The following is a 17688-nucleotide window of genomic DNA, read 5'->3' as shown; positions in this document are numbered from 1 at the left end:
CATTGCTTTGCTATATACAGCTATTATTTTATCTAACAATTTTTGTATCATCAAGGAACACAAATACCTGATAAGGAATAAGACATTCATTGCCAGAGAATTGTGTCTGCAAGTGGAATACCCTTTAATAAATATGAAAAGTCTCTTGGCTAATATCACATATGAAGTTAAAAGAATTTCCCCTCATAATTATTGGTGAGATATACTGCCTCAAGCTCTTAAACTCTTGTATATTAAAAACTACTGAGCAGAATACAGTAATACAGTATTCTAATATAGTAAGCCATTGCGCGGATTCCAATAGTCTGAGTATATCATCAAAGCACAGTGACAATTGCTCAGCATGGATGGATAGCAAGGATAGCATTCTATTGGAGTGCTAGTAGAAATAAACATTCATAACTTGGTTCACAGATGAAAACTGTAAGAAGAATATTTAAAAAGTCTTTAATTCCTGCTTTTCAACATACACATAAAATTAGTTTTTGTTTGTCAAAGGATATTCCATTTCAGCTCGAATGTCATTAAGACGGTGGGATAATTCAGTTAGGTCATCTTCTTTGTTCTCTTCAAACACTCTCAATTGAATATCAAGCTCATCATTTTCTTTTTCTTTGAGACCCTATGTAAAAAATAAAATTCAGCAATTGAATAACTATATAAAATTAGCACACTTGCAAATTAGGGACACATCAGAATTATTCACTTGTACACATACGTAATTTCAAACAATGAACCATGACCTTGATTTCCTAAAAGAAAGTAAATGTAGCTAACCATTTTTATTTCAAAATGAAAAAAAAAAGAACCCTCATATCATTCTTTGCATTTTTTTCCATGCCTGTGTCTTGACTATTTATACTAAAATATTAGCAGTCATTTCTAGAACAACACTAATTTGATACTGTCATTTTGAGGGAACATACTCATCAGATCACAAAAGGAGTCATGCAGTTAGGAGATTCCCATGTGTCGCAGGCACCAAGAAAACAATGCAAATATAGATTAATTGTGTTAATGAAAATCAAATACAAGGATATATTCAAGCACAACAGTCCCAAGTATGGCCTGAAAATATTGTATAAGTAAATTTATTATGAATGGTATTTTGTTATTTTAAAGTGAAAAAGTAGTAAGATTTTTTTTCTAAAACAAGGTATAGCTGGCCACAATGGCAATATTTCATTTTCACTTAGAATAATCACAAAATACCAATTTAAGCATCAAAGATTTGTTTTTGTAATGCACCAAAAGCACAAACTAATATTACAAACCTCTGATAATTCTCCCAATAATAATATCAAGTAAGATTGGAAGCATGCCACACTAGAGATTGTTGGGCTTAATATATGTCACCTGAAATATCTTTTAATATTTGTCCATTAAGTAACAGCTTTGAAAACTGAAATCAATAATCACAACTGTGAACGATCAAGGATTATACCCAAAGTGGGATTATGATGTTCAGAGCTGAGCTTGAATTCTAAAAAGAAATGTAAGCAAGGAGTACTTCAAATTAGATAAAGAAAAAAATGGGATGCATATCTTCTTTCTATTTTGGTTTCTATTTTTATTCAAGAACAATGATGAATATGGATTTAATGGCCATTACTAAAGAAAAACACAAAACAAAGCAATTTTTGATATCCCTTCTTTGAATCTCTATATTTAATTTAATAAATGTTTTCCTATAACACATTTAAAATAAATTATAATTTTAAAAATAGTCTCATATAAAGCATATAATGAATAAAATTATTTCCACTTGGTTTCTTCTAAACTAAGAATTTGTTTTGGGTTGAACTATCTACTTTCAGGAGAAAAAGATTCATTGGAATACAGAATTACATAATACTTGTGTATCATATTAACATGTGAGCTAAAAATTCATCCAGAAAACATCCAGGATATAAAAATAACAAAAAAACAATTTAGAACAAGGTAGTTTCTTTATTCTCATGTAAAAATGAGTTCCACACTACCATTTGACTAGTACCAAAAACTTCATTGAAAAATAGAAAAAATTCTGCACAATTAAATACTTTCAAGAAAAGTGGTAACAGATGAGGTATATTACTTATTTAACAAAATATATGCACATATATATAAAAAACATACTAAGTGTTTTAATAATTTTCTGGCCCTATTCATATGTGTATATAAATATATTTATATACACATATATTTATATTTATATTGTTAAGTTTTCATTTAGATGTCAAAGTCTGAAAGATATTGCCATGAATTCTTAATAAAATAAACATTTGATGACTTCAAAATTAATATGGCAGCTATAACACAGCTATATCACTCTTTGGCATATAATCAAAGGACTCTAAATCTTATTACAGACTGCACACAAACATTATTTTTATTGCATCATTCTTCATAACCTGATGTATTTAAGTTAACTTATGTACTTAAACAAAAGGTAGAGGCAGAAATTTTGAAATAAATCGATATAAATTATTTTAAAGGCAAATATATTTTAAAAGTTGCTATAGAATGTATATCAATTTATTTATGCCAAACAACTAAAACAAACTTATTCAAAGAGAATAATCTATATTCCATTTAACAGCACTGTAGTTATACAGTGATAGAGGGATTATGAAAATAAATTTCACATAATACGTTAAAATTAACTCAATTATCATGAAGATTTTTTAAATTAATTCTAAAGCTTTTATAGTTAAAAATATTGTGTTGAGCCAGGTGTCTGAAGCCAATCTGGCCTACAAAGTGAGTTCAGGAGAGCCAAAGCTACAGAGAGAAACATTGTATTGAAAAACAAACAAATTTTTAAAAAATTGTGTTGATTTTAGAAGTACCTATTTCCCCTACCAACTAATTATACCAGAGAGATATAACTTTTGATCTACATGCCAATCACTGATCCTAGACTTAAACATACCCAATTCATTACATTTGTTAAGCTCTAGACTATAAAACAGAAATCCTCTTATTTGACATGTCTATAAAATAAGGATAAACACAAAAGAAACATTTAAATGGCTTATACTTATTTATTAATACAGTCAAGGTTCAATGACTGTACAAAGATGTTGATTGTTACTATATATTATAATTCTTTCCATGAAAGATTTACTTAATTGGTGTGTTCATTATGTACCAGTTGACATTTAAGGAACATTTAGTATTTATTGAAGTAGGATCGTTTTGTTCATATTACATCCTGATAATTAAATGACAACAATTACAAACAATAAAGAAATGTATGGAATTAAAGAAATTTTACTCAGTATAACAAAGGCCTATCAAACTAGATTATACTTTTAATCAAAAATAACAGGGAAGTATATCTTCAAAGTAGACATTCCTAATCCATTCTTAATATGACTCTAACAGTCTTTCTAGAGGGAGTATTACACTCTCAGCTTACATTTAGAGACATGTTTATGCATATTTAAGTTGACCTTCTAAGAGAAATATTTAAAAATGCCTTTAGGATTTACTCCAAAACATTATGCGAAGACACAAGATGTTTTCCATTTCACTCATGCTGAGAAATCACTGAGATCTGAATCAGAACATAACAGAGATATGACAATCAAAGAAAAATATCCATGCCCATCCAAGAAACTATTCACAACTGAGAGCTGCTGGGAGAGGGAAAATCAATTTTCATTAATAATAATAATAATAATAATAATAATAATAATAACGATCCTTGGTATATCTACCACAACCCATGGCATGTCCCATGCTCAGAACTAGTCAGCCAATATAAACCATGTTTTTGACATTTTTGATGTTGTTTTAAAGAAAGAGAAAAAACATTAAGTGGGGTGGGTAGAAAGGTGAGAAATGAACTTAGATGAGGTGGGGAAGGAGAAAGCATATGATAACATGTACTGCATGAAATTTTCAAAACATCAATAAAAACATCTAAAAAGGAAAGTCAGTTTTCAGAAAATATGCATAATAAATAAAATATAAGGTAAACACTATGTAGTAGAATTAACAGAGAGATGGTGCTTACTTATCACTTTAAAATTTTTCCAAATATAATTTAATATTATCCTAATTAGAACAAACATTTACATTCAATTTAAGAAATGAAACTGTTTCTCTTTATTGCTAAAGCAGCCTAATAAGAATACTATATTCAAGCAAAGTATCTCACATATAATAACCAAACCTCAATATGCATACTTATGTTGACTGCAAGTGAAATCAACATTTAAATAAAAAGTGAAATTGCCAAATAAATAAATACATAGATAAATAAATAAATAAAGCAAACTTGCCTGCTACGCACTCTAGTTTCAAAATAGAGATAAAATAAATCCTTTATGATTTAAAATTAAAACTATAATGTTTGGGTCACATCATTAACTGAATAATGAATCATATAATATGTAGTGAGAATAATACTATCATAACACAAAAAGAAAGCTTACAGATTATCTAATGTTTTATTTGTGCTCTCCTTCAAAATGTACTCTTGCTTGAAGAGTAAAGAAAAAAGTTCAGAAGCATAATAAATAGATACATTCAACTTACTGGGAGCATTGCTTTTAGTCCAGAGCGGAGGAATTCATTCCTCAAATGAATTCGAAAATCAAGATCATAGGGAGAAGTGACAAGTGCATTTATGAACTGCATGCAGGCCACCTACCAAGAGAAAGTAAATTACAGGCAATATATTCAGTAAAGGCATATATATGCAAATATATATGAAATGTAAATATTCCTTTATGTATAATGATTATTATGACTTTGTAAAATAAATAACATAAGCAATCAAGATTATGTTAGCCAACATAATTTTAACAAAACAGTTAAGTGTGTTTGCTTTATTGAACAATATGAAAGGATACTTCACTTGCCTTAAGAAACCACAAATTCCTCTATTTAGAATTTTCTGTTTATTTATGCACCCCATATTTTAATTGGATTACTTGGTGTGTTGGTGTTTAACTTCTTGAGGTCCTTATATATTCTGGATATTAGCTCTATGTCAGATGTAGGGTTGGTGAAGAACTTTTCACAGGCTGTAGGCTGCCCGTTTGTTCTGATGACAGTGTCGTTTGTTTTATAGAAGCATTTCAGTTTCAGGAAGTCGCATTTATTGATTGTTGATCTTAGAGCCTGTACTTTTGGTGTTCTGTTCAGCAAGTTGTCTCCTGTGCCAATGAGGTCACATTGGCAAGTAGCTCTTCCCCATTTCTTGTTCTAACAGGTTTAGTGTGTATGAATTTATGTTGAGGTCTTTGATCTACTTGGAATTTACTTATTTAAAATTTATTTTGTTTTTATCAATTACAGTTTATTCACTTTGTATCCCAGCTGAAGCTCCTTCCCCCTTCCCCTCCTAATGCCACCCTTCTCACATCTTCTCACATGCCCTTCCCCAAGTCCACCAATAGGGGAGGTCCTCCTCCACTTTCCTCTAAACCTAGAATATCAGGTCTCATCAGGAATGGCTGCATTGTTGTCCTCTGTGGCCTGGTAAGGCTGCTCCCCGTGAGGAGGAGGTGATCAAATAGCCAGACACTGAGTTCATGTCAGAGACAGTCCCTGTTCCCATTACTAGGAAACTCACTGCGAGAATGAGCTGCCATGGACTACATCTATGCAGGAGTTCTACGTTGTTATCTCTATGAATGGTCCTTGGTTGAAGTATCACTCTCAGAAAAGACCCCTTTGCCCAGATTTGGGGGGGGGTTCTATTTTTCTCCTTGTGGATCTCCTGTCTCCTGCAGGTCTTTCTATCGCCCCCTTCTTTCATAAGATTCCCTGCACTTTGACCAAAGTTTGGCTATGAGTCTCAGCATCTGCCTTGATACACTGCTGGTTAGAGTCTTCCAGTGGCCCTCTGTGGTAGGCTCCTGTCCTGTACCCTGTTTTCTCCCTTTTCAGATGTCAGTCCCATTTGCCTTTCTGAGTGAGGATTGATCATCTTACCCAAGGTCCTCCTTTTTGCTTAGCTTCTTTAGGTGTACAGATTTTAGTATGTTTATCATATATTATATGTCTAATATCCCCTTATAACTGAGTATATACCATGTGTTTCTTTCTGCTTCTGGAATAACTCAATCATGATGATCTTTTCTAGTTCCCACCATTTCTCTGCAAATTTCATGTTTTCCTTGTTTCTAATTGCGAGCAGTATTTCATTGTGTAAATGTACCACAATTTCTGTATCCATTCCTCAACTGAGGAACATCTGGGATGTTTTCAGATTAAGGTTATTACAAATAAATGACCCTGCTATTTTACCTTACACCCATCAGTATATCTAAGATAAAAAACTCAAATGACAACACATGCAGGAGAGGATGTGGAGAAAGGGGAACCCTCGTCCATTGCTGATGGGAATGTAAATTTTTACAACCACTTTAGAAATCAAACTGGTGCTCTGTCAGAAAATTACGAATAATTCTACCTCAAGATCCAGCTATACCCCTCTTTGGCATATATATAAAATATGCTCAAGGATATTTGCTCTTAGCAGCTTTATTCATAATCACCAGAATCTGGAATCAACGGATAAACATACTAAAATCTGCACACCTAAAGAAGCTAAGCCAGAAGGATGACCCTGGATAATCTGATCAATCCTCATTTGGAAAGGCAAACAAGAATGGGCATCCAAAGAGGAATAAAACAGTGAACAGGAGAGCAGCCTACCACAGAGGGCCTCTGAAAGACTCTACCCAGCCTGGTATTAAGGCAGATGCTGAGACTCACAGCCAAAGTTTGGGCAGAGTGCAGGAACTCTTATGAAAGGAGGAAATGAAAGACCTGGAGGGGACAGGAGCTCCATAAGGAGAGCCACAGATTAAAACAAATAATAATAAAATCTGGGCTTTTTTTCTGAGACTGATACTTGAAACAAGGACCATGCATGGAGATAAACTAGAACCCCTGCACATATATAGCCCATGGTAGCTCAGGATCCAAGTGAGTTCCCTACTAAGGAAACATGAACTAAGTGTCTGTCTCTTTAACCACCTCCTCCTTAGGGGAGAACAGCCTTACCAAGGCACAGAGGAAGACAATGCAGCAAGTCCTGATGAGATCTGATAGGATAGGGTCAGAGGGAAGGTGAAGAGAACTGCACATATTTGTGGATTGGGGGAGGGGCATGGGACTAGAAGTGGGAGGAAGGGTGGAATTCGGGGGTATGAGGGAAGGGGCTAGAGCTGAGATACAAAATGGATAAATTGTAATTAATATAAACATAAATTAATTAAAAAATATATTCCTTTAGTTTTATATCAAATCTTGTACACTAAAGTTATTGGCTAAATGTGGCTACTATAGCAAGTCTAGTATCAAAAGTCAAATATTTTTTGTTTAGAGAACAAAACTGTGGTTGTTAACAAAATTACCAAGGACACAAAAAATAACTGAACAAAGTATTCCAATTTCTAGGAATGGTCAGGTATCAAGATGTGGAGATGAGGGAGGGAGGGTGGGATTGGGAGGGAATGAGGGAGTGGGACACAGCTGGGATACAGAGTTAATAAAATGTAACTGATAAGAAAAAAAATAAAATTAAATAAAAAAAGATATACATTTAGGCAACGAAAGAAATATTGGATATTCTATCGGGAATCATATGTCTATATGAGTACTGGGCTGTCTTTTATAAATTAAGAAACTGAGTAAATCTTTATAGAATTTCAAAAGGTATTTAGTATAAATGCTTATATATTGAGTACAGTTCTAATTAACATATTTTCTAATTAGTCTTGTTAAGTTACAACTATGACATGACATAACAAGCCAAATCATATTCCCAATTCAAAATTAATAGGCAGAAAAGTTGCCATCTGGTAGGGTTCTTTTCGCCATAAGAAATTCTATCTACATGATATATTAGTACCTTACAAGTAAAGAAAACATTCTTATAAAAAAAAAAAAAAAAGGTTAATCAGTGTTGTTGTGTTTTTTTTTTTTTTTCAATGAAAACCAATCCTTTATGGAACAACTATTATTTAGTGTGCATCACCAAGTAAGGGCTTTATTTATATATTTTCACTTTATTTTTCGGGTTCTGGAAATGGAAAGTTGCCTGTGGGCCAAGAGTACAGGGAGTGGATGCAATTTCAGAAAATTAAGGAAGTTCCTGTGAAAAAGGCTGTCAAAAGGAAGACTGCCACATTGGCTTGTCTCCATGAGTGCTGCTCTTCCTCTTTAGCTGTTTCTTTTTTATGTTTTTCTTTATTATTACTATTTATTATAATTTATGCATGTTGTGTTCTGGCTGTATGGCCTTCTGTTGTCTCTTCCAGGTCCCACCCTCCTTCCTTTTTCCCCCCATGTTAGTCTTATAGCAATACCTTTCTATAAACAGAACTATTTTATTAAGGACATGAAAAATAGTAAAAATGAAAATTGAATACATCAACATCAATATATTATATGCAACAATATAAAGAACACATGTTATTAAATGCTTTATACATAACATACACAAACACAGTTGAATACCTAAAAAAGAAGCTGAACATAGTCTGTGATATAAAATAAGTCAGAAATGATTTAAAGCTAGTAGTTGAAGTAAAGGCAACAAAAATGCCATGTATTGCTTACCAAATTCTATAAGGTATCTGATTAGTAACATATCAACTGCAAACTATATTTGATAAGGAAGTACTTTTACAGATATAGTTATACTGTATTATTGTAAGTAAAACTCTTATTTATCAATTTCTATAACATAGTTATTATTCAGGGAATAATAATTTAGGAATTTAACTGAAATTATTACAACTTTCTTAAGTGTAAAATTACATAATTATTTCAAGAGGCACAACACATTGTTATGAAATATCCACTGTATGGACCCAATATACATAATTCAAATAACTAGATGCAAAACCATAATCTTTTATTATCTGCAATATTGAATTTTTTATATATGGCTGGAAATGGCTTAGGTTCATTACATAATTTACCATCTAAAGTCATTCTCATAGAAGACATTATATTTCTCATATGGAGAAGTTGAGGCTTCCAGTAAATGTGAGGTCAAAAAGAAAGAAAATTATATTTTTAAGTTACAGTATTTTAATTCAAATAGAAAAGAATTCAAGAATGTTCCAGATACCTTTGAAACTCCATACATAGATTCATGCAATAAAAGATTCTAATGCTGTTTAAGGTGATAAAATTTGTCTGTGGCATCATGGTTGATAAATTAGGAACATCTACCATTATAGCGACATTTATTTATAAAAGCATGAAATTAATTTAATAATATGTTGTCTAGAACTAGTAAGAGTTACCAAAATTATAATTAAGTACAAATAAAAATAGCAAAAGGAGAAAATTATTCTTGGTTGGGGTACATCCCACTCCATATACATTCCATGAAGTTACATATAGAGTATAGCATCTTCTAAATTACTGGTTTCTCTTTCCTCTCTGATGTCCACCAAGGTGCCCAATGGCTTGAAAAATACATGTAATTTATACCTACCATACTCAGACAAAAGGAATAAAGAATACTACAGGAGATTTGACTGAGTAGCATTGCATTAGAGACATTAATGAAGATAGAGTTATAGGGCCCTCTGAGGTAAGCTCTGAATAATTACAAACCTCATTGCCAAAATAATGGAAGTTTCAAAACTTTGACGCTCAGCTTCCAAGAATATAAATATTTAAAGATGCGACTTATTTCTGTTGTCCTCTTACCAAGCAAAATCAATCTGATTTCAAAATAATCCATTTCCAGAGATAAGAAGTAAATAACCAAAAATATGCTGGCCCAATATGTTCATATCTGGGTAAAGAAATAATCCTATAAAAAGGAGGTGATCTCCTTGAAGTCACATGGCTAATAAACCAAAAGGAGAGGACTAGAAGCTTTTATTGTACTACTGGAATCTTTCTACATACTATGATGTCCCAATCTAGCACTGAAAAATGCAATATATCTTTAACTCCTGCCAAATAGAATACAAATAAACTTGACAAGCATAAATTCCAATACTCAGATTCTCTGTTTATATGAATTATTTTTTTAATGGCTTTGATTTTTAAAATGGTTTCCCATGTTTGTTTCTGTTTTAATAAAGATTCAGTGAGAAACAAATTATTAAAAAGTCACAGGAAGTTAGTAAATTCTGCCCATTAAATACAAATATGCAGAAGTAGAACCATAATTCAAATGGTCAAGGAGTATAAGTTTTGCCTATTCTTATTAAATTGCTTTTGAAAAAGGAAATTTTTATTTTATCTATATTTTACTCATATACATTTAATAAATCTCATCTGTACTATGTATGTATACCTTCTATGAGGTAAATGCATATAAAAATACACTAATAAAAATGAGAAATATAGATGTTCAGGATTGTGATGTCAAAATAAGTACTTACTAAGAACTAAACAGAGACTTGAAGTTTTTCTCAAACAGGTCTTTCACTTGCGTGGTTAGAGTTACCCCAAGGTACTTTATGTGATTAGTGGCTATTGTGAAGGGTGTTGTTTCCCTAATTTCTTTCTCGGCCCTTTTGTCTTTGGTATACATGAGGGCTTCTGATTTTTTTGAGTTGATTTTGTACCCTGCCACTTTGCTGAAGGTGTTTATCTGCTGAAGGAGTTCTCTGGTTGAATTTTTGGGGTCACTTATGTAAACTATCATATCATCTGCGAATAGTGACACTTTGACCTCTTCCTTTCCAATTTGTATCCCCTTGATCTCCTTTAGTTGTCTTATTGTTCTGGCTAGGACTTCAAGTACTATGTTGAAGAGATATGGAGAGAGTGGGCAGCCTTGTCTTGTCCCTGATTTCAGTGGGATTGATTTAAGTTTCTCTCCATTGAGTTTGATGTTGGCTGTTGGCTTGCTGTATATTGCCTTTACTATGTTTAAGTATGTGCCTTGTATCCCTGATCTCTCCAAGACTTTAAACATGAATGGGTGTTGCACTTTGTCAAATGCTTTTTCGGCGTCCAAGGAGATGATCATGTGGTTTTTCTCCTTCAGTTACTCATGAAACTGAAAAGCTTCTGTAAAGCAAAGGACACCGTCATTAAAACAAAACGACTGCCCACAGATTGGGAAAGAATCTTCACCAACCCTTTATCTGACAGAGGGCTAATATCCAGTATATACAAAGAACTAAAGAAGCTGAAAAGCAACAAACCAAGTAATCCAATTAAAAAATGGGGAACAGAGCTAAACAGAGAATTCTCTGTAGAGGAATATAGAATGGCAGAGAAACACTTAAAGAAATGTTCAACATCATTAGCCATCAGGGAAATGCAAATCAAAACGACCCTGAGATTTCACCTTACACCCATCAGAATGGCCAAGATGAAAAACTCAAGTGACAACACATGCTGGAGAGGCTGTGGAGAGAGGGGAACCTTCCTCCATTGCTGGTGGGAATGTAAACTGGTAAAACCACTTTGGAAGTCAATCTGGCGCTTTCTCAGATAACTAGGAATAGTGCTTCCTCAAGACCCAGCTATACCACTGCTAGGCATATACCCAAAATTTGTTCAAGTAGACAATAAGGACATTTGCTCAACCATGTTTGTAGCAGCTTTATTTGTAATAGCCAGAACCTGGAAACAACCCAGATGTTCATCAATGGAGGAATGGGTACAGAAATTGTGGTATTTTTACACAATGGAATACTACTCAGCTATCAAAAAAGAGGAAATTATGAAATTTGCAGGCAAATGGTGGGATCTAGAAAAGATCATTCTGAGTGAAGTATCCCAGAAGGAGAAAGACAAACATGGAATATACTCGCTTATATAGACCTAAAAGATATGATAAACATAATGAAATCTATACACATAAAGAAGATAATCAAGAAAGTGGACACTGGGTATGATGATCAATCCTCCTTTAGAAAGACAAATGGAATATGCATTGAAGGTATGACAGGAGTCTACCGCAGAAGGTATCTGAAAGACTCTACCTACCAGTGTATCAAAGTAGATAAAACCAAGCCCTCGGCAGAGTGCAGGGAATCATATGAAATAAGGAGAGTTTGGTGTGGAAAGGATAGGAGCTCCACAAGGACCAAACATATCTGGGCACAGGGTCTTTTCTGAGATGGACACTCAACCAAAGACCATGAGAGGATAAAACCTAGAACCTCTGCTTGGATGTGACCTGTGATAGCTCAGTAATCAATTGGTTTCTCATAGTAAGGGGAACAAGGACTATTTCTAACAGGAACTCAATGACTGGCTCTTTGACCTCCCCACCTCCCAAGGGAGGAGCAGTACTGTTAGGCCACAGAGGAGGACTTTGCAGCCAGTCCTGAAAATACCTGACAAAACGGAGTCATATGAAAGGGGAGGAGGTCCTCCCCTATCAGTGGACTTGGAAAGGGGCAGGGAGAAGATGAGGGAGGGAGGGTGAGACTGGGGAGGGAATGAGAGATACAGCTGGGATACAGAATTAACAAAATGTAACTAATGAGAAAAATAAAACTTAAAAAAAAGAAAGAAAAAAAGAACTAAACAAATGTACAGTGTAAGTTAATTAAGTCAAGAAGTGGAGAAGGCTTTCGAGGCAAAAGCAGTTATTTATGTACAAAGGTATGGGGGTATTGGGAGGAAATTAAATAAAATGTTCATAAAGCACAGCATTGTATGACTACATCAGAAAGTATATGCAGAAGAGAAATAACATTTGCAGTAACAGAGAAAGCAATAATTTGATAATGAAATGCTTTTATTTATTCATTTGGGAAGGAGGGACACAAGGACTAAATGGTAATCCTAAAGGTCAGAAAAAGCCTTTGAAGGATTTTAAGTGGTGATTGGACAAACCTGAATGTCAGAACAATGACTTTGTGGAAGAGGATATAAAGGGTTAGAATAAAGGGTAAAGATTCTTTAATTTATTTTTTTTAGAATTTATTCATTTTATATCCCTATTGAAACCCCCTCCCTCAACTAGTCCCAATCCCACCCTCCATCCCTTTTTCCCCCTATCCACTTCCCTAGTCCACTGAAAAGGGGAGTTTTCCTCCTCTGCCTTCTGCCCATAGTTTATCAAATTTCATCAGGACTGCATGGCTTATTTTCCTGATAAGGCTGCCCCATGAGGGGGAAGTAATCAAAGCGCAGTTAACCTAGTTCATGACAGAGGCAGACTTTGCTCCTCTAAAAGATATTTTTTAAATGTCAGAAAAAAATCCAAAATAAAGGGGAGAATGCACTAAAATTAAAAAAAAAAAAACTGGCAGAAACTTGGAGTGGAGTAGTGACAGAGAAATACTATGCCTAGAAATAAGTCCAAAATTGACTTAGTGGAATCTGGCATGTATTGTTTTAAGGATGCAGGGTGTGTTTAGTATTACATTTTTGCTTCATGTTAACTTTTATATAACAATCAGGAATACAAGAAAGGGGTAGATCATGGTGGGAAAGGGAATTAAGGGAGCTAAGGATGTAGAACAGGAAGATACATATAGTTAAAGTCAATATAGAACTTGAACCTACTGTGTTTGAAAGGGACAGGTAAAGTAGGAAGAAAAGAGCCTAAATAAATATATATCTTGCTGAACACAGGGCAGATAAGACATTGGACACATCAACAAAATGAGAAAAATGAAGAACCACTGGTCCCAAAACAAAATTTCCTCTCATATACACAAACCTTTGATTTTAATTTTCAAAGATGTATATGGGAACATAGACCCTAAAATGAAGAAAAGGAGCATGAGAGGTAAGAAAGCTGTTCTATTCATTTCATGAGTTCATGCAGTCAGTATAGTTTAATTCATAGAGTTCAGAGCCATTTTTTCTAAGCAGAGCAATTCAGTGAGAAGTGGAGAGCAGCCAGTTGCTATTAGTCAGCTTGGATAGGAGTTGAGTTGAACCAGCCACCCAGAGTTCAGAAAGAATTATAAAGGGTATGCTTAGTCATCAGTAAGATTAGTAGGCTGAAAATTTTCTAGGACTAGGTTAGCAGATGGAGGTTGGAAGCTGTAGCATTTAAGATCCTTGCTTACAGAAAATTAAATGTATGGAGGTTAAAAGTTTCCAGGCCTAGGCCTAGGGATGGATAGAACAGAGAAAGAAATGCTCTGGGCTTAGGACAAACCATGTATTCACACAGCTTGAGTAAGGCTCTCATCTCATGCCTCCCACTGAGGAAATAAGAGCAACATTTATACCTCCTAATGCTGTTACCCTTTAATGCATTTCTCATATTGTGATGATCCCTAAAATTTGTTTCTGTTGCTAATTCATAACTATAATTTTGATATTGTTGTTAATCATCATATAACTATCTGTGTCTTAGGCAGTCCCTGTGAAAGGGTCCTCCAACCTCAAAAGAAGTCACAAACCAAAGACTGAAAATTGCTGGTCTAGAAGAAACCTTGCAACCTTCCAAATTCTGACCTTAGACTGCATGGCACAAAGATAAATCAGATATTCAATCTCAATAAGATAGTGCAAGGAAACAGAAAATTAGGTTCTTATTAAGGGGACAACAGGTCTTACTGGCCTTGAAACCGGTTTGATAGATATGATCATTTTAATGGCAGCTCACTGTTTGATTCTTCACCTTTATTTCATTTTTTATTCTAATTTAAATACCAAGAGGATAACTGTATTAAGTACTGTGGTATGCCTCAGTGAATCTATTACATATTACAAAAAAAAAATGTGTTTGGTGCAATGCTTCCCTGTACCACATTCAATTATAATGCAAAACAGTCTCTGTTATTTTATATATTAGAAAACTGTATAATATGTAACAATTCATCTCCCCACAGCTCCTGACATCCTACAAAGACACAGCAGCTTTCTGACTAATTAGTGCATAGACAAAAGGACTATTTTAATATGCACTCACTAGATGTTAATCATCTTAGCTTCTCTATACATAAATCATTATTAATGGACAGCTTACTCTGAATTTTCCTGTCTCGTTACATAGAAATAAAGTTCTTATAAATGTCTGTATTGTCTTCTGTCTTCTTTTTAAAAATCACTTGTAGACTATGAGAGCTTCAATTTTCACATACTACAAGTACGTTTTGTCTCCTTGTCTAATTTAATACTGGTTCTCTCTTAGAAAATACTCTACCAGTGACATTCTTCTCTCTCAAGGAAAACTTTAAGTATCACTTCATCAGATACTACTCATATGTGCTGTATAATTTAAATGAGATAATTTATATAAATTGTTTGGAACATTATATGATACAGCACTTACAAATGATATTTTAAATTTGTGACATGTGGGAATCCTATAATATATCCAGTTAGGCACTCAAAGACATGAATTTGAATAATGAGAAAAACATGAGCTTCATAATTATCAGTAGGTTTACTAGACACAGTTATATATTAAGCTATGGAAGCAAGTAAAAATATGAATGCAGAAAATAAACATGTACATTTATTAGCACACACATATTGGTGAATACTTATATATCAATATATACATGAGTGGATGTAAAATGATATTTGGTGAAGACAAGTGATAGAAATTAGAGAGGATGTTCTTGGGAAGTCAGAAGTCAGAAAAAAAATTAAAAATAAAAAATAAGCAGAGTTATTCAGAGACCAAGTAGAATGAATGGTGCTCTGAAAAGCAAGGGGAATAAGATTTTAAAGGAGAACATGCTGCTGAATTGTGCCAAGTAGCTACGATTGGGAAGAAATAATTAGATTTTGATATTAGAAGATCATGTAGCCCATGGGCAGCTCATTCTCCATGAGGGTCAGCTAGTAAGGGGAGCAAGGGCAATCTCTGGCATGCACTTCAATGCATGCTCTTTGATCATCTCCTCCCGGTGAGGTGGCCTTACAAGGTCACAGAGAAAGAGAATCTAAACAGTCCTGATGAGACCTAAAGTCAGATAGTAGGGCAGGAGGACCTCCCCTACCAGTGTACTAGGGTAGGGGCATAAGGAGGAGGGAGGGTGAGCTCGAGAGGAAATGAAAGAGGGGGCTACAGCCAGGTTACAAAGTGAATAAATTGTAATAATAATAATAGTAAAACATTTTTAAAAGATCATTAAACTTTGTTTTGTTTTTAATTTTGAAGCTGTGAGAAAGCTGGGTTGTGAAAGGTGATTTAGAAAATAGAAAAATAAGTATAGATGATTCTTTCTGAGACATGTACTACAAAATGAAAAGGAAGATGAGAGGCTAGTAAGTATAAATCAGTTGAAATGAAGGAAATACAGTTTGGAAACTGAACAGTGCAAATAAGCTGAAAGGCAATGAAGAGAGCAAATATATGTTGATGTGATTTATCCTCAACCTGTTTCTTCAACCACGAAAGTAATGAAAATCCTATCATAGCTAAGTTAGAAAACATCTGTAAAAAGTTGTTAGTTTAAAACATAATTAGTTCAGTATTTTAACAGGATTACTTCATGACATTGATCACTTCCCCCTGAGGGGGGAGCAGCCTTACCAGGCCACAGTAGAGGACAATGCAGCCACTTTTGATGAGAACTGATAGACTAAGATCAGAAAGAAGAGGAGAACCTCCCCTATCAGTGGACTTGGGGAGTGGAATGCATGCAGAAAGGGGAGGGAGGGTGGGATCGGGAGGGGAGGAGGGAGGGGCTTATGGGGGGATACAAAATGAATAAAGTGTAATTAATAAAAATAAAAAAAAAAGAAGTCTCAGGACACTACCAAAATAGAAAAGTAATTCTGTTAAAATACAACAAGACTTTAAACAACAGATTTTAACTTTTGTTTTTAATTTCAGTATTCTGAGCATATTTTAGAACTTTTACAGGACATTTTCTCATTCATGTTAATTTATTATGCCTAATATACCAACTTCACAATTCTTAGGAGACTATTAGGCCTTGTATATAATAAATTACTAAATTTTATAGCTCATTAAAACAGGAAATTTCAAATTGTAGTTTAGATATGTTTGCATCCATAATCAGTATTCGACAATTTCTTGACTATTTAGCAAGATGTCTATGATTCTTTCCATATGGTACCTGTTAAACACTTGCCACTTAATCATTCTATTCTGTGCAGCACCATGAAAGCCAGAGAACATCAGTAGTGTCTCACTGTCTAGGGTAAACTACTCTATAACAACAACGTAGGTTTTACTATAATGGACATGCAAGATAGTTCTAGATGCTTATATCATAAATTCAATTCATCATTCTAAATTTAACAGCTGTGTGATTCAGAGAGGACTGATTACTTAGCCTCCTTGCAATTCAGTCCCTGATCAGTAAAATGAAGATAATATAGAAAACAGAATTCTGGGTGAATTTTCATTTAAATTTTTTAATTATGTAAATGTACTTGTCCCACATATGGGAAAGTGGTCCAAATGCAATGAAATTTGATTCTAAACTAAATACTTGAGTCCTAAACTTTGGAAGTGAAGTAGAGGCTTAATATATGCGTGCCTAGCACTGGGGAAAAAAATCTAGTTAGGTAAGCAGAGCCCATGTAGCAACAAAGACAAAACACTGGAAAAGATATTTTAAAATTGCACATTTTAGGTTTTCATTAAAAGTATGAAATTCTATTGAGACTAAAATTAATAATATGAAAACTGGGTCATAGATTAAAAAACACAACAGGGAAAAATCTCCATTTAAAAACACCAATGCATAAGAATCATACAATAAAAGTTTCTCAATATCCTCATCATAACTGAAATAGAACACTTAAATTTTTGGCATATCTGAAGAAATATTATATGTAGTTTTATAATACTACAGA

General features: G+C 33.8%; 1 protein-coding gene across 5 annotated transcripts in view; it reads right to left on the bottom strand.

The window, feature by feature from the left end:
* Nucleotides 1-17688, bottom strand: part of Diaph2 (diaphanous related formin 2) — a 970999-nt gene that overhangs the window by 720678 nt on the left and 232633 nt on the right. For all 5 annotated transcript variants that reach the window (XM_055608281.1, XM_055608283.1, XM_055608282.1 and 2 more), the window contains 2 exons: nucleotides 4528-4638; nucleotides 504-622 (listed from right to left, as the gene is read on the bottom strand). In XM_055608281.1, coding sequence (XP_055464256.1) covers nucleotides 504-622; nucleotides 4528-4638 — 230 coding nt within the window. The remainder of the gene's footprint in view (nucleotides 1-503; nucleotides 623-4527; nucleotides 4639-17688) is intronic.

Source organism: Psammomys obesus, unplaced genomic scaffold (assembly GCF_907164565.1).
Source record: "Psammomys obesus unplaced genomic scaffold, mPsaObe1.curated_primary_1811, whole genome shotgun sequence".
Taxonomy (NCBI): Eukaryota; Metazoa; Chordata; class Mammalia; order Rodentia; family Muridae; genus Psammomys; species Psammomys obesus.
The sequence above is the reverse complement of the archived record's forward strand: the minus strand, read 5'-3'. Positions and strand labels throughout refer to the sequence as shown.